Raw genomic sequence first — 18,471 nt, 5'->3', positions numbered from 1 at the left:
AATAGGATGAGAGTGTCTTTTCCAATGACTGCACTACTGATGTGGTGTCTTCTGCCACTTCTCATTGATGTGTGAATCTTAGACTGACCTTTATTACTTGATTCTCATTATAACTAACTGAAAATTACTTAGTTATCTACTACTTTATAGTCAATGACATTAGGTTAAGCTACAACTGCTGTATTTTTCTACACCAAGAGACAAGAAGATCCCTGCTAGTAACCAGCCTGCTTCATGACTGTAGAAAAAAAGTGAAGTCTCTCTTAACAATTGCCTAAGATGATAGGAGGAAAAAGCCCAAGATCCAAGAGGAACACCAAAAAGTAAATGTTCAGTACCCTTTAAATTAAAGGAAAAGTGCTCTTCTAGGTAAGGTTAAGTTTCCCCCTTGAGGTGTTTAGCAGCTGCAGAGCAGACAAAGCATTAGAATATATTTTAGTACAGTCTCTTGTGAAAAGTTATGAGGATTGGTGAATCAGATACTACAGTCTAATTCGATGGAATAAAGGCACATCCGGAGTAATAATGCACTAGCAAAGGAGTCTGAACAATGAGTGCTCCACAGGAGTGATTCTTCAAAAAGAACTGTTCAGTGGAAAAAACAGTGAAGGATCAGTCTGCTTCCACTTTTATTTTTTGCATCGCTTTGCATGGCATGCTTGTCATTATTTTAATCCAACTGTATGAAGACGACTGCAAACAGTCAAAAAAGGAGCAGGGCAGACAATGCATTATTTATTTCTCAAATATGTTCAGAGCGATTCTATTTTCACTCAAGTTGTATTTTAGAAAAAGAATGGTATGATGGCAGTGTGCTGGACTGGAGACTGAGGTTCAAGTTCCTATGCTGAATTAAACAGACAATATTTGAGAGAGATTTGTATCTTACAGGATTCCTAGACATTGAGCATTGTAAAAGTGACCACAGGGAGAATTCTCCCTTTGACTTTGAGAAAGCTTTCCTGTGAAAGCTGATAATGAACTCCTGTAAGTAGTCTTGGCTTCAGTGAAACAAGTTTCTCTTATCTATAAAACACCATCTTAAAACTTCCAACTAGATAAAATTACAGTTCCCACAGAAAGCAAACTGTTTTATTATTTCCTAGGTCATGAATACTAAAATAAGAATATTTTCCTCATAGACAATTAGGGGAAAATATTCAGTGAACACTAACCTATCTTGGGTTACAGAAGGGGAAAGCTAATAGCAAATAAAAGAAATGTATAAATATCTTAACTTCAACTCTCCACTACTTCAACTCTGTAGACCAGAAGTGCCTTTGTTTGTACTCTATAAAAACGGAATCCATCTTGGCTGCCTTTCAGTCAAAAGTAGTATTTAAATTGCTCTACAAAACTTGTAGTATTAGGTAATACTTCATGAATGCTTAGTGTCACTTGAATTAAAACTTCCACACTGTAAATATAAAAGGGTTTGTGCTACTCTTGATTGTACTTCCATATATAAACAGACCACAATTCACTGAATTAAGTGAAATTTCCTATCTGTCTAAACAATCTGGAGGACCATATAAAGTCTTCACTTTTACACTTAACATCTGCCATCTAGTGATCTGTCCCAGCAACTACAGTAGTGTGTTAAAAGGAGGTCATCCATACAAGCCCATTTCTGCTGCCTTTACTTGCCTAACCAATTTCTTTGCACAGTTACTCTGCTCCAGTCACCGCAAAGCTGTTTGCCAGCCTGGGCATTGAATAGCAGAAGGGTAACAGGATTCATCCAGGAAGATGAATCCATTCAGGGAGAATCTTTTCCATCATCAGTCTTGGAATCAAATCCAAGCCAATTTTTGAAGTTCTTTCCTTCACGTATTGTTGGAAAAGGTTCCTTTACTAGCATTTAGCAGATAACCCTGTGGAAAACAACCTCAAGAGTAAGAGGGCTTAAAGTTGTTTAGAACTTCTAAGGTCAAAATCAGCACCTTAAATTGGACTCAGAATCCAATATGGACCCCCATCCTATATAGGAAATGCTAAATTGCTGCCTTCATTTTTGGTACTTGTTTAATAATCTTCCCTTCTTCAGTTCACATAAATGCAAGGGGGGTTACCATACGGCACTGCATTCTGTTTCTGCCAATATTAAACAATTTTATAATGCCACAGATTAGACAGCTACTGGATATCACCTATTATATTGAACTGAACTCAAAGTACAACATAATGCAATTTTGCTTCTCTATCATGTCCTTCAGGTAAAGCATCTCTAAGCATGTTGCAGTCAGTCAAAGAAAGTAACTAAACCCAAAATGAGAACTTCAAGGTGCAGAAGAATGAATTCATTTACTTGTTTGCTGTTCCAAGATATTTCTTCAGAGTATTATTTTATCTTGTAGCAGTATCACCACCTCCTATCAATAGAGAAATTTTAACTATGGAATTATTTAGGAGGAAGGTACTTTCTAAATGCTTCAGCATAAAATGGTCTTGTCATCAGTGGTACCCCACTAGAAAAACACCTTCCCCCCCCCCCAAAGTGCCAAAGTCACTTGTTTAAAACTTCTCGTGATCTAAGTTTTTGTAATAACACAGTGATTCCCAAATATTCATGTTACTTTAGCTACCAAAAAAGCAAAGCTCATGGAGAGAAATGAAATACTAGAAAGACTAACAGCAAGAATCCAGTTGTTCGAAAAAACAATGTAAAATTCCCCAGACTTAAACAGCTCCTTTTAGCCACAACCTAGACAAAGGTACTAATAGGTGAAGGCCTTCTGTCTCAGTTGACAAGGTATAAGGAAAGTCAGTCACACAACAAATTGATTACTTCCACTTTCTTCATTTACAAACATGTATTCACAGCTTATCAAGGGAAAGCATCTTCAGCATACATAAAGGTGAGCAACCTTCCTATGCTCCGTGTTTTCCTCCTAAAAAAACTTCCTCCTAAAAACCTCTCTACCTGCAACTGAGCCAAATATACTCCTCTGTTTCCAAAAGTGTTTGAGATATATGCATTGCTTTGGTATTCTGTGGCCCCGCTGCAGATTTTTTTTCACCTTCAACAGGCAGATGTGGTAATTCTTTACCAGTGACAAACTTCTGGCTAGCATGGCAGATTCACTGTTGACAGCTGCTTCTAGCTGGAAATCAACACCACTACAGCAAGCCCACCATAACCACAACCGTCACTGTCCCAGTCAGGGTTTCACAAAGGAATTTCTTCTCCTATTGTGAATCTGGAAACACTTCTGTATCATTAGCAAGATCTGGACATACATTTCTTTCCAAGAGACTTCGAACATTTAGCCCAAAGGATATATCGCACTTGATTATTCATTGACTAGGACACTTTTTAGCATGTCTTTAGCTGGCACAATAAAGATTGGTCATCTGTTTCTCTAGTTTAAGCAGCTTTTTCTAGAACTAAAATTAAGCCATTTGGAAAACATTTAACACAACTAGTCCTTTTATTTTTACTTTTTCTTAAACAGGCCATTTGTTCCTATGCTGAGTCTAGTGTGTTTAATTTAATTAGGATGTGTTTATTTGTAACTGCTTTCCTGTGTCAGTAGTTTCAAAAAACAAACACCACCACTTTCAAATCTCTAAGAACGGCTTCGTCATCTACAATTGTTACAATTTCATGTTTGAAGAACACATGGACTGCAAGGAACAGAGTTCAACACCTTCAGGCAACACCTTAAGTTCAACACCTTAAGGCACCTGAGACTGAATCTTGGTAAGAAATCCAGTAATCTATTTATCTGGAAAGATGTCACTTTTCACACCCAGCTATACACAGTAGATTAAGGTCATTTTCTTAATAACAAAAGAAGCAATTTGCTCCTGGGTATTGAAGAGGGGGTGAGAAAGGAGGACACAAAGGGGAAATCATACAAGTCAGGTAGTATTTCCTTTGGCAAATGGAAGTATATTACTTCAAAAATGAAAAGACTAATGCTCAGAATGTAGAAGGAGAGAAAGGGTCTAACCCAGACTCTGCCAAAGGACTTACACTTGAATGATCCTATTACAGTAACTCCACTTCCTAGCTAAAATAACTTGGACTTGATTTACCAAGGAGTTAAGTACTTGCCATTACTATTGAATTAAGAAGTCCTGAAGAACATGAAGATCCTGGGAGGACTGAGGAAGAGAATGAAATACAGCAACTGTTCTGTCATCTTTGTTACACTGTCCTTTCCTTTGTCAAACGCAGTCATTTACAATGAAATGAATGAACAGCCTGACCCAAATGTTCACAGAAGTCTAGTGTGCAGTGTAAGCATCTCTGTTATTCAAGACTTTCTGATTACCATTCAAAAACTAGAAGCTGCCTCTTGTCCAGTTTAATATAGTTTGGAGTTATGAATATAATAGTCATGAATATTATATTAGTCAAATCTGTGACCAAGTCTAACAGTTTGTTATTGTACTCCTTCAGCTCCTTTAACATTTCTAAGATCAAACCCCATCTTTTTTCCAAGTGACTAGTTAATTTAACTCCCAGCAAGCCAACAAAACTATTTGCAATCTTTAAACCTGTGCTTTTGGTTTATCCATAAGTACAGAAAGGACACAGATAAAACTGTTTCTCAATACATTTATGTATTGCAAAAATATTCCATTCTGCCTCCAGTCCATTTGTAGAGACTTGCAGTGAGCCAGAAAATGATTTGCAACCATCTGCATAATGTTTTCAGTTTTGTCTAGCTCATCTGCTGTCTTTTGGAAACAGTTATGGAAGACTACAATTTTCATAAGTGTTTGGAAACTGGTATGAAGGAAAATGGCCATGAAATCCTGTCGGAAGTGTCTCCGAGTTGTTTGCAGTTAAATGACTTTGCAGCACATGAGCACTGCTGAGCAGACCATTGATAGCATCAGGGTCTACAAGCAAATCAGGAGGCAGGTTACAAGAGAAGTATCAATGCTTTTTATTGGAGTAAATGTTAGTTTAAGATCTTTAGGAGGTCAAGAAGTCATCCCCATCAGGTTTTGGGAAGCTCAGAGGCATCTTCTACACAGACTGCGTAATATACATTCTCTTATTTTCTGAGGACCAATTACGTAGTTAAACATGCTGCATCATCATATTACTGCTTTTTGCTATGCATTTAACAGCTCCCAGCAAGAGCAAATCAGTGGATAGAATATAAAATACTATCTTAACAGCTAGGCTGGCCTAGAACTATACATGCAGGAACTGCAGTGTCTCTGAATGCATTGCTGTGAGACAAGAGTAGGCAATGTTTGCAAGGAGTTTTTTTTTTTTTTTTTTTTTTTTAAAAAAAAAAAAAAAAAAAAAAAAGTTTAACTGAAAGAAATAAAAACCAAACTGGATTTAGGGAAAAAGTTCTCTTTCAGGTCTGGAACAGAAGAAGCAATTTTCCAGTTTGATTTCATCTCCTTGAAGTTGCTGCTTCAAGTGTTGCAGTACCAGGGGAAATGCTTCTCTGTCACCAAAGGAAGCACTTCATCTGGATGTTTAGTGAGTAGTTTCAAATCGGTACCGAGATGCTCAACTTCAGCACGTTTCCCTCAAAATGCCTAAAGTGTAAGCTCCTTCTGTATTTTGGAGCCACGAAACATCTGTCATACTGCCATACACTACAATGAGACAATTTAAGTTTGTATGACCCTATCAAGATGTGAGCACTATCTCCAAGTAAAGACAGAAAGTAGACATGTATGGTCCTGAACAGCACAGCAGTGGCAAATGTCTTAGTTATTTTATCCTTTCCCTTTCAAACAACACTATCTTCACCCCTTAGGGACACTGCAGAAGACAGCAGCACCTACTTTTCAGCATTGACAGCAGGTAGTAAAGTCCTGTTGCACCAAAACCAAATTCTAAATATACAGACTACAGGAGAAATTCAGAAGACTATTTGACTTCAGTGGAATTTGGATCAGACACCTTACTATTGACTGCAACATTATTTCTTGTGAAATGCATCACTACTGTTTATCAAGTAACAAGACAAAGTTTATGAATGTTATAGAAAGCACCACAAACACCATATGCTCTCTATAGCAGAGACAGATTCCTCAGACATTAGATCCTAGAAAAGACAGTAAAGTTTGTAAAATAAAATAGCTTGAACTTCCAAACTTCTTGAAAGTCCAAACTTCTCCTTTGGAGTCTTCCACTTCTACTTGTCCTATGACCAATTACTGAAAACATTAATTTGTTTCTTTCTCATCCTCTAGAAGATTTTGCACTTATCCGACTAGTTAGCTGGGTCTTTATTGGCCTCATTGGTTAGACAATCTATTCATATAACTACTTGCAATAACTATTCCTAACAACATCTGAGGGAAAAAAAAAAATAGTCACAATATATGCTTTAAGTGCAGAGAGCAAAACTTCAGGATTATACTCCAGGTGTTTGCACAGTGTGTGAAAGACTTCAAAATCCTTTGGCAAAAATCATGTTTTTCAACACACTTTTGAGTGAATATGTACTCATTACAGAAGAGGAAAAAAAAAGTTTTGCCTTTATAAGAAAATTCAGTATTTTTTCCTCACAACAGAAACGTTCTTATTTTTATGAAATATTACATAGTCACAACACTCCACAAACATAGATAGGTCATATAAAATAGTGAATGTGATCGTGAAATATTCTCTGAAATTTCATGCAAGGTTACTTGATATCTGATGTCCTGTAGTGTCGGGCTGCGGCACTGTAGAAACAATGAAATCATTTTAAAAAAATTATTTTAAAAGGCAGTCCTTGAAAGACATGCCATTTTTTTCCTCTAGCATACAAAGTTTCACTGTGGCTTAACTGTAAATCTGCTAAATGGTCTACTAGAATATCTTGAATCCAAATACAAATACATGCTCTGAATTAATTGTTTAACACCTTACATTTTCCCAAGGCATTTGCTTTTCAAGTTATTTATGCCCCTATCCACATGGCAGATCCGTTTTTCCCATTTCTGTGTGAAATTGGAACACTACTGTTGAATGTTCTTAATAGTCTTTGAACTAAATATTTTTGTTGAACAAAACCTTTAAGCTGGAAGCATTAAAAAAAAATGAACAGACAGAACCTTATGCACATTGCAATGCTTAGGTATCATTCTCTGATCTTCTGACTTTCCTATTTGTTTGAAGAGGAACCAGTATTTTGGCAGAAGCATTTCGTCACTTCCATCAGTTGCTTACTGCAAGTATCCTCAAATTTTCCAAACAACATACTTTTTGGTAAAATAAATATATCAGAGACCTAGGGTACAGCATGCAACAGCCTGCATCAAAGACACAAGAAGAGAAAGATTCTGAAAAAAAGTAACTCTAAGATCAAAATCTCCAAGGTTTTTTGTTTTCAGCAAAGTTTATCACTTCATACACTGTGCTGTGCTTCACACCTGCTGTGACTGCTCTGCCACTCACACTTCAACCATGCTCAGTCTTCTCATATTAAGATTTACTCTACCTAAAACTAGCAAATTTTAGGCACCGATTGAACAGCAGTCCATCAACCATTAGTTATTTCACCATCTTCCAGTTCAAATACTTGTACTGTAAATATCTGTATTTACATATTGCTTCCATTTCAGTTTTACAATCTCTTTATTTGCCACTTATGTCTCTGGAAGAATTTTTTAAAAAGTTTTAGCTTGCTCTCTTTGGAACTACCCTTTCTGATGTTTCAATATCCCCAAATTCAGAATTTATGTTGCCATTTTAACATTTCATGTTGGCCTTCCAAGTACTGTGCAACTTTGTAAAGCAGGTGCACGGCTCAGTCTGAGAAAGGAGATTTTATCAGCTTTCTGTATTATTTGCAATACCTTCAGTGCATTCTAATTAGATTGCAGCATAAGCCAAACAGAATTAAAGAATAAAGCTAAACTTCTGAGGTGTCCTGTCTTAAATATTCAGGTTGCTACACTAGACATGTAACAGCTAATTTCACTATTTATGAAAACAATCAAAACCTAACCAGCGTAACACACCACAGGAAATCACTTCCTAGTTCAGAAACTCTACAGACAGCTAATGCTTCCGTTACAGCAAGCGACCTTGTAATGTACGGATAAAGGACAGCTTAGATTGCAGGACGTACCAACCTCGAATGATCTTCAACTGTGAACTGCATCAACAATTACAGTAAGTAAATGAAGGAAAGGTAGTATCTGGAAATCTACATTTTTTTCCAAATCTGACTAGCTTTTAAATCTCAATTATGCCTATGCGAGGCCAGTTAAGATTTCCATTTAAGACAGGGAGGTTACAACCACCAAACAGTAATTTGATCAAATGCAATAGTTTGTATTTTTGCCCACCATTGATCTATCCATCAGCGGTATATCTCAAATACTTATACTGGCATGCAATTGCCAGGAAAAAAAAATGCCACATAAATACATTAAGTTTTGCATTTGAGAAATAAAAATACATTTCTGTTAGAAAGTTCAGCACAGTATCTGAGATCTTTCAAGTTCTTTCACTAGCCTGTTGTGCCTGAGCTTCAAAATAAATGGCACTGCAAAAAGTAAAACAGGACAACAAGATTTATTTGACTGGAACAGCATCCCCTGGGATGTGGTGAAAGTCCCATCTCTTGGTATTTTTAAAAATTAGACAAACCACTGCAAAACGTACTTAAAAGGAACAATTCTGCTCTGGCTAAGAGATAGACTGGATGATTTATTAAGGTTCTACCTGTCTAAACATTATGATCCCCCCTCAGAGTAATATTCATAAATATGATCAAGAGAACAAAGTCATATACATGCAAAGACAAATTTTCCCAATAAACTGACTCTAAGGAACAAAATAATTTTATAAGGACAAAAATCAAACCTGTACGAGAAACTGCATTAACACAGTGCAAGTTGCTTGGCAATGCCCGGAAAGGTCACAAACTGCCAGACTTCAAGCTGATTTCTTAGACTCAGCTCTAAGCTGACGCATATATTTCATGAGACTTGAGTTATTGGGCCACAAAGTATTTCGCAAGTGCTGTGGATAGTTTTTTTTCATATAACCTAAGATAAACACCAAAGATAATAAACGTGCTTTTCCTTCATCTAGATTAACATCATTCACATACTCTAACACCTTACTGGATCTTTGCTATTTACCTCAAGTGCTGCATGGCATCTATATCACGCTCAGACTGCTGAAGGCACATACTGAATCTTCTGCAGCGAATCCAGTTCAGCTCTTACAGCCTCAGTTGGACTTTCCAGATAAACATTTCATCATGCAAGGGACCAACCTGGATCAATTGAACATTAGGCAGTCTAGGTTCCCAGCTCATATCTTAACTAATAGATAATCCTTCCTTGTCTACTGAGAAACAGTTTCTTAAATAATCAGCATTCTAAGGTGTTTTGCTACCCTTTGGGAATACTCATACACCAGGAAAGAGCCAAAGAATGTTCCCAAACAAGCCAGCTACCAATTTAAAGGTGAAGCAATAGCCAGATGTTGGAGAACAATGAAAAAAGCAAGGCTTCTCCTAGCCACAGCAGGGCCACGCCACGTATCTGGGGTCTAGATATTGCATGATGTTCCCATACTGGAGAAGGAAAAAAAAAAAAAAAAAAAGAAAAAAAAAAAAAAGCCGCAGGGCTTAGAACAAAGATTCAGTCTAGATGTCTCACGCAGTCAGGGATGAGAGTGATGAAAGCATGTTAAAAACCTAACCTGACATGAAGACAGTTTTCTGGTATTTCAGCAGACCAGGTTCATGCCAAATGAATATCTGCATTTAAAGATTATGTATGTTAAAGGAGTTGAACTCACACAATTTTTTAAAAGTAGTATGGCAGGGTTAAATTTGTTCTGTATGCAGCAGTGAAGACTTAACATAGAATGCTGCATCCTCTCATCTAAAGTATATTTAAAATATATAGTAACATTTGAGATGTAAAAGGCCAGATTTATCACATGCTATCAATTTAGTATAGGCAGTTATTCAGAGTTACTTAGCAAAAACAATTTTTTCCTCCTACAAGAGTGTTAAAGAACAGATTTACATTGACTTTTCTCAGATTTTCTTTTACAACATGAAAACCACAGAACCACAGTAAAAACACTGCTTTTAACTCAAATTATGAGAAGTCGCAGTTTTTCTTCACCACACTTCTCTGCTTGCCACCTTTTGAAGTCTTCACAAAAGCAATTTTTGTGACGAGTTTCAAACAGTCCTTTAATTCCCAAAGTCACTAAGTCCTTCTGAAAGTTTTTGAAGGGATGAACATTTAAGCATTTCAAGGTGCTCCCCTATACATTTTTGTACTGGTGACATTGCAGATGAGGACACAGTAAAGATGGCTAAATGTGGGGTGAACACTAAAGTAGTCAAACCAAACCCAGGAATTCAATCTACTTGTTCTATTAATTTCGTACGAACATTTGGGGAAGAAAAGTTTGGTCCGAAATGCAGCAAGCATTATAGAAACACAAGTACCCTTGCACCAACATCCAGCACTCATCAGGCCATATAACCTGACAGGTTGGTTAAAGAAATACCAAGAAATATCATATCACTTAAGTACAAATGATTAATAGTTGAACTGATACACTGTAATTCAAGGACTGAGCATTTCATATAAGCTAATCAAGGAAAGAACCTGTCTTAATAGTTTAGAAAAAATATTATGTACATACTTTCTTTACATGTTTTGTATTTCAGTAACTACTATTTTACACAACATTAATCATCTCCAGCATGTGCTGGACCATAGCTAGGTGATGATCAACCACATAATGCCAAGTAAATGACTGATACAGGCATCACCTTTTCGTGAAAGATCCTCTGGCTCCTCATTCCTCACATTTATACCAAACACGAAATTTTTTTTGACTTTTACCACAAAAATTACATTCTATTTGGCTTGAACCAAATACTTTATTCAAATGCTAAACCAGAAATAAATGTGTATTAAAGAAGAGGTTTAGACTACACAAGGTCAAAAAAACCCAAAAAACAGCAGTTTCCTCATTAGAAAAGCAAAGTAATACAAAGAGAAGGCAAACAGCAACTCTGATTTGGATAGCTGTCTAAATTAATGATTACTGTTTTATCCTAGGTTACTAAATTAACTAGCTACTTGTAATAAACGAGAGAAATATTCCAGATATCACTGCAAACTAATCATTGCCAAACACAGCCTTGATTCCCAGAGCAAAACACAAAGCATCTCCATCCAGGAAAGCTAGTGGTAGAAATGTCCTGCTGCAACCAACTTCTGCACAGCAGCAGCTTACAATCATGTAACATCAAATAAATGCCCAGAAGTACACACTACTTCACAAGCATAAAATATAGATGGCGTCTGCAATCTCTCATAATACAGGATTTCATACTAAGTGGAGAAATGAGTTAGAGCAGATGACCCAGGTAGTTTTTTCTTCTAAACCTAAGAATGGCTGCTGAGTCAGACAAACAGCAGCAGAATAAAGAAATAGCACCCTTGTTGTGCTGAATTTTTATTACCAGTCTGAAGTGAGTCAAAGTCTATAATTTTTTTAATGTACTTCTTCAAAATAGAAGACATTAGGAACTATTAGGAGATGTTCTTCCAATGCAGGCATTGATTACCCATACCACTAAGTCTATTAAAACAGTTAGAGACTCTTCTCAACACAGAACTGAAGTCATTCCAGTGCTTCTGAAGGGCACAGAGTCCCTCTTTTCCAACTGCTCATTCTCTGCAGTGTGACAGATTCTTTCAGTGACTATTAAACATTTTTTTATTGTATTTTTTAAAAGATGTTTGTGTTAACAGAATTTCAATGCTCCTTGTGATTTCTCATAATTGTTTCTCATAATGGCTCTGACTCAGGCAAGCTGCTTTAAACAAGAGGAGGGGAAAAAAAAAACAACACCAGAACTTTATCCAAAATGTAGTGCAACATCCTGAACAAGAGTCTATTGGAGTTTTAGATAGAAAATAAACAGTTAACCAGTTGCTCACTTACCACATTTGCTTTGTATTTTCATCAAACCTCCTACGAAAAAGTCAACAGAACACAGTGCTGGAGCAGATATACGTAAGTCCTCATCTAAGAAGACCAAAATAAGAGAGCTACCCACCTCCACATAACTTTCCTGCAACAGCACAGAATCAGCTGGATAGTAATAAAGCCTCACAGATGGGGCTAAGCCTAATTATTTGTATAAGCAGCATTCTGGTATGCTCTATGTTTTGATAGTCTGTCCTCTGAAGACAAAAGAAACTTGTCCAATTAAAGCTTATTTTGCAGTATTTCCTAATTAAATACTGTAAGACGTACTATCAAAAAGAGCCATACTCCAATCCATAGTGGTATTCAGACATGGATATTTATCATCAAATGGAATGGATTTATAAACATTCCATGTTTTTTAATCCGTTTTTCTGAAAGTAAACACTTTGATTTGACCAATTAACTAAGCCTATATATTTCACATCTTTGGAGTGGGGGGAAAAAACAAACAAACAAAAAAAAAAATCAATACCCTCTTAAGAATTGTTACCAAAACAGCACGAATACTAGCCTGCTGATTCAAAGTTATATACAGCATGCTTTACAAGCATCAGAAGAGCAAAACAGACTTGTACCAAAGTGCAACCTATTTGCAGCTACATGGATTGGTAGACTTTTGTTTGCACAAGCTGGCATTCTATACACATAGATATATATAATTTAAACACTTTCATGAGTCAGGTAGACTATTGCATTTAGAGAAATGACCTTCCACCAAGACAAACTGAGTAAGTTACCTTTCAAGTTATTTAAGATGTAAGTTCTATTGAAGTGCATAGCATTCAATTGACTCCTCATTTCTTGAGAAACAACATCTTAATTCAGGAAGTCAGCAGGTGGGGGGGAAGGAAAGACATTTCAGAGAACTTCTAAATAACTATACACCAAACTTAAAGCAGCTATTAAGCAAACTCTAGAAGCTATACTCCCGCTTTATGACCAAGACAAGCAGGAAACACCTACACCCAAGATGTTGGGTTTTGTTTGTTTTAAACCAAAGGAAACAGCTAGTACATGTGCAAGAAAATTAACTTGTCTGATTGCATTGCAAGAAAAGCTTCAGCTGGTTGAGAATCCATCTGTTCCCCCTCTTCCCCCCAACACTTTCCCCTCTGCCTCAAAAACCTGCTGGCAAGCATCACAGCTGAGCTAAATAATCAGTCAGACAGCACTGAAAAAGTTAACCTCCTCTGAAGATCTCGTAACAGATATATTTATGCAGACAACCATTCAGCAGCTTTCTCTTTCTTGGGAAGTCTCAGCAGATTACATTCGCTGTCTTCTCCAGGATCTCCCTGCGATGTTAATGACTCTGCTCTCCTGATTCACTGGAGGTCCTACCCCAGCCCTGGCTATAAAACAATATTCCACCAAATGAATGCAGCTGAAAGTCTGAGTGCTCAGACTGACAAACAACCCCAAATGCCCAATACATCAACTATTTCCTTGTCCCTAAATAGGAACAGGAAGCCGAAAACAAGCTTTAGCAGTTAATATTCTTTGAAAGAAAAAGAAAATCACTTCTCTGTTGTGGACATTTTTACAAGCAGCTAATAGAGACAAAGTAAAATACAGACTCCTACACTAAAAAGCATCTAACCATCGTATGAAACTAAACAGCAACATTCACAGTTAGATAGGACACTTGATTGCATTCCTCTTACACTACTTGATGTCCACTTACCAACTTCAGGCTGGCAAATAATTTCAAAGGTAACCTCATGGCCCTTCCCCCTTTCCAGCTCAGAGCTGAACATCTTCACTTACACTTTTGCCTTCACCACCTGCCTCAGGAACTGTCTCTTCTCTGCACAGATCAGGCATCATTTCTGCTGCTGCTGCTTCTGCTGCTCTGTCCTTCCCAGTGTTTCCTCCTTCATCCCCCAGCTTCAACCTCTTCCCCTCAGGCTGGGAATCATCCACATCCTCCCTCCTCATCTTCCCATCTTTGCTCCGCTGCTTCACCACATCTTCTGGGCTGCCACAGGGATTTGACATTTTTTTAAAAAGGAAAAAAAAAAGAAAAGAAAACACGTTTTCCACTTTCTGTCTCTCTTTTATTATTATTACTTATTTATTCAGAACCTGAGGAAGCTGCCTCCTTGGAGGGGATTTAGCTTCTGAGAGCTCCGACGTGCTCTCGCTCCTCTTAGAAACCGAGCCGCTGTGTGGCCGCGGCCGCGGCGGCGCCGCCGCTTCTCTGGCGCCCTCTGCCGGCGGCGGGCGGCCGCGGGGCCCGGCGCGGGCGGGCGGGCGGCCGCGGGGCCCGGCGCGGGCGGGCGGGCGGCCGCGGGGCCCGGCGCGGGCGGGCGGGCGGCCGCGGGGCCCGGCGCGGGCGGGCGGGCGGGCGGGCGGCCGCGGGGCCCGGCGCGGGCGGGCGGGCGGGCGGCCGCGCCTGGCTTCGCCCAGACCTCGCGCTTCTGCCCTTCTGCATCCAGAGCGACTGCCGCTCTTTAACGGACACAAGAGTTGCTGCATCTCCTTCAAGCTCAAGTTTACATCTGTCTCTGCAGGACAGAGAGCAGTTTGGTTGTTTAATGTTATTAACACCAATTACCTATAAAAGCTAAGGAGTGCTTCAACTCTAGGTAACTTTTCTTTCAAATTTATTTTATTCACGTATTGTTTTCTTTTCCTTCCTCCCCCCCTCCCCCAGGTGCTCCCTTACAAAGTAAGTTAGCCATGCATCTTGTAAGTCCATATTCCACATTGCTCCAATCAATATTCCAGAATACATTCTGTTCCTACAGCTGTGGTCAAAGATGAGATTAAGACAACCCAGTATGACAGTTTAGAGATCGTGTTTGCTCACTCTGTCAGTTCATGAAAGCCACCAATAATATTTGATTGATAGAGTATTAAAAAAAACAACACACAGTCATAGTAGCCTGGTATTTTCTCATTAATGACCTTTCTTCCAATATTGAAGGCAATAGGAAGTAGAATGGGAAAGTAATCTGAGATCTGTTTTCTCCTGCTTAAGCACTTGTAGATTTAAGTGAGGCCCCATACATCTTGCAGAGAAAACAGCCCCTAAGAAGCCCTCTACAAGTATCTAGATGTGCTACCCAGGGCCTTAGAGTTAGGAACAAAGCTTGAAAAGCATTTACCAAACATTTAGTTACACATGACTGCATCTAATCAAAATGCCCGGTTTTTTCCATGCCCAGCAAAAAGCCTCCCAACAGTCAGATGGCGTTAGTTTGTCCCTCAACACTGAGTTCATCAACATTCCTGAGCAGACTCTGGTTTGAGCAAGCAGTGTTCAAGCACGGCCAGCAAGTGGAGGCATCTGAACAGGTATCGATAACCTGAGACATCCCTGACCTGCAGAAGCACAAGGAACAGCTCTGATGGGCAGATCTGAGACACACAGGTCTGAGCTTCCAGAACTGGAGACATACAAAATCTAATAAAACTGGTTGTCTGAAAGGTTTAGGCATTTGCCTCAGTCTAGCTTACCAGCTGTAAATATTTTCAGCTCTGGATGAACACAAGCCAAGTAGACTCCAGGGAGGAAAAATAAGACTGCTAAGCTTTTTGAATGGTGCTAGATAAACATGTAACCTTATAATTCAACAGCTTGGCCTTCTTTTGAATCAGTTCCACTCATGATTAATGATTTATGGATGTAACCTGCCCTGCTGAGAAGTTCGATCCTCTTCAATAGACTCTTGTCAGCCAGTCTCTTGTTGCTGGGAGTTAGCAAGAACACAGCCAGGCAACAACCGCAGGAGGAGTTGTGCTGTAGCTGAGGGTAGCAACGTGGACTCATACAGCTCCTTCTCCACTTCTCAGACCCATCACTTCCCACACAAATACAGTGGCTCAGGAGAAAAAGAAAAGTTTGAAACAAACTGTTCAGAGTCCCCATCATAGCAGGATGGCAGGAAGAGGACAGAGTAAAAAAGAATTTTGTGCAAAAAGAAACAGCTCCCCTATACACAGCTGAATGTTTGCTCTTGAAAATCCTTAACCTTCTTTCTCTGGTGACTAACAGCTTGTTCCAATGTTTCTCTCCAATCTTGCCCACCTTTCCTGCTGGCACAGAGCCCTTGCAAGAGTTCTGCAACTGCTGTATTGCCTTCCCCATTTTGGGAGTTGCAGCTCTGAGGAGCAGGGGCAGGACAGATTGCCATGGCCTGAAGCTTTCCTCTGCAGAGTGCTCAGAAAAGTCACATGATCACGTACAAGGTTGCTGCCTCTCCCACCACTCACCTGCTCCCTCTTTTCATCACCCTTGTCCCACCATTAACTCTGCTTTTGATTTCTACTTAGCTTACTCCCTCTCTCTCCAACCTACCTAAAATACTAAGACAAAAAAAAAAAAAAAAAAAATCCTGCAATTAGTTTGTCCTGTTTTGACTGTTGCAGTGTTCTGGCAGATAATGTATTTGTACCGCAGCCTGCCTCCGTTTCTGGTTCTCCATCCAAAAGCATTCATTTGGCAGAACCCACATGTTCTGCAAGAATATGCCAGTTCTACCACTATTTTATTTTTGTGTTTGAAGTGGAACCAGGCAGGCACACAGGTTGCCTCAGTGACCGCCCAGCCACGTCCCAGCCAGCTGGCACCTGCCCGGCTCCTCGCACACTTGTGTCCCCAGGCTGCCTCATTCATAGGCAGAGTCTGCTTCTTCCAAATTAAAAAAGAAAACAAAACATCCAGTTCCTTGTTTGTGAAGCATAACTTTTGTGAACGTACATTTCCTGGAAAACAAGGACAGATATAGTGGGCTTTTTGCTAATTAAAACCAAACATTTCTGAAGCGCTAACTTTTTTTTTTGTGCTGTATGTTTTCTGGCGGTACTTGGGAGAGCACAGGCTGGACAGACCCTTCTTTCCTGTTGCTAACCTTGCAAATGTCCTGTGGCAAGAATGCTTCCTTGCTACGATTTATATTTGTACAGCATATTGCACTAAAAGGGGTGCTAGTATCAAGCCTTTCCCTATTACATTATCCTACATTGAACTTAAAAGTTTAAACTGGAGCACCAGTTTTTACGTGCAGAGCTCACTGCAGGAGCAGACTCTAAATCTTTCAGGTCATTGTAAGTGGCAGAAGAGGATAAAGTGACCAACCTGGGAGAAGAGTCAGTGCTACAGCATATCTGACTGTCTCTATCATTCCGTCCTTGGTTAATGTCAGCCTCATTTACTGCAAAACCTTCCAACCTGACTAGATAGCTCTAGCTTAATAACTAGCATTCCCTCCTCCTGACCTTGCCTGAGGTGTCAATACTTGGCCTAATTTTTTGACCAGAGTCACTTGCTACCTAATGAGCATTTTTAGATCAAGTCCCATGCTGGTTTCCCCACAGAACTCTTCAAACAACTGATTATAAGCTAAATGGAGCAGTTAACACAACTTGCTCAACTCCAAGAGGCCATTTAACCAGGAAGAGGTGCCAAACTAAGTAGACAAGTGCTTTGTCTCACACAGTCTGATTCTGAGACCATTTCTGCTTGGAATCATTGCTAGAAATTGCAAGAAAAACAAAAGAAAAAAACCAAACATGCACACACATTATGCATAGTATCATCCCCTGCAGGTAGCCCAAGACTGGTCAGCATCTGTTATTAGACTGTATATTTATTATATAAATATAATAAAATAGGCCTGTTAAGCATCCCAAGGTACTGTATTGAGTCACCAGTAGTAAGACACAAACATGTCCTGGGACAGGAGTCACGAAAAGTCACTGTAAAATTCCTTCTCTTCCTTCTCTCATTTTTAACTCTGACAGTGGTCAAAGAGAGAGGAAGGAAAAAAAAAAAAAAAAAAAAAAGGAATGCTTACTTAGAAAACTGGGTACAGGTGGCTGGAAGTTAAACGGGGCCCATGGCTACAGCTTGGTTTGGGTACACTGTGTACATGTGCACAGCCCTGCTCTGTGCAGCAGCAAGCCAGCTGAGCCACCAGTGATAGGAGGAGTGAGGAGATCTATACCATCTCCTGCCAGGAAGCAGAGCCTCCATCAAGTCCCACCTGGCAGCCATGAGCCAGAGTGCAGCTCAGGGCCGGGGGAGAGGTGGGAAGGCCAAGGATCAGGATAGCAGCACACGGAACAGGAGCACTGAACGTGTGGCTCCATTAGCAGATGGAGCATACAGCAGTTCAAGAATTTCTGCTAGGGATGGAGGGAGAGGCTGGGTAAGGAGGAGAGCCTGAGACTCTTGACTGAACTTGTGATGGCATGCAACTATCACGAAGTAAAGGCATAACATCTGCCACGTTAAATAATCTTCTTCAGAAAAGTACATTTCTGCACTCATACTTCCCCCAGGATCCTTCTTCCTCTAGTCACTACACAGATATATTTCCCCTTTCTGTTCTTCAGAATGACTTTTTATTAGAATTTAACACCAGACAAGTAAGCTTACATTCGTATTCAGATGGCTAAGAAGGATATTATTAAATGATACTAACAAAGTTAGGATATTCCAAAAATAAATAAAATATTTGGAATTCATACAGTGTGTATTTCCAGTGTTAAGTGCATTTTTA

General features: G+C 39.2%; 1 protein-coding gene across 1 annotated transcript in view; it reads right to left on the bottom strand.

The window, feature by feature from the left end:
• RBFOX1 (RNA binding fox-1 homolog 1) overlaps nucleotides 1–13,960 on the bottom strand; it is a 1,388,408-nt gene extending 1,374,448 nt beyond the window's left edge. Inside the window, exon 1 of the mRNA XM_062588818.1 lies at nucleotides 13,730–13,960. Coding sequence (XP_062444802.1) covers nucleotides 13,730–13,960 — 231 coding nt within the window. The remainder of the gene's footprint in view (nucleotides 1–13,729) is intronic.
• Between the last annotated feature and the right edge of the window lie 4,511 nt (nucleotides 13,961–18,471).

The sequence above is a fragment of the Rhea pennata genome, chromosome 15, assembly GCF_028389875.1.
Source record: "Rhea pennata isolate bPtePen1 chromosome 15, bPtePen1.pri, whole genome shotgun sequence".
NCBI lineage: Eukaryota > Metazoa > Chordata > Aves > Rheiformes > Rheidae > Rhea > Rhea pennata.
This window is presented reverse-complemented; position numbering and strand designations above follow the sequence as displayed.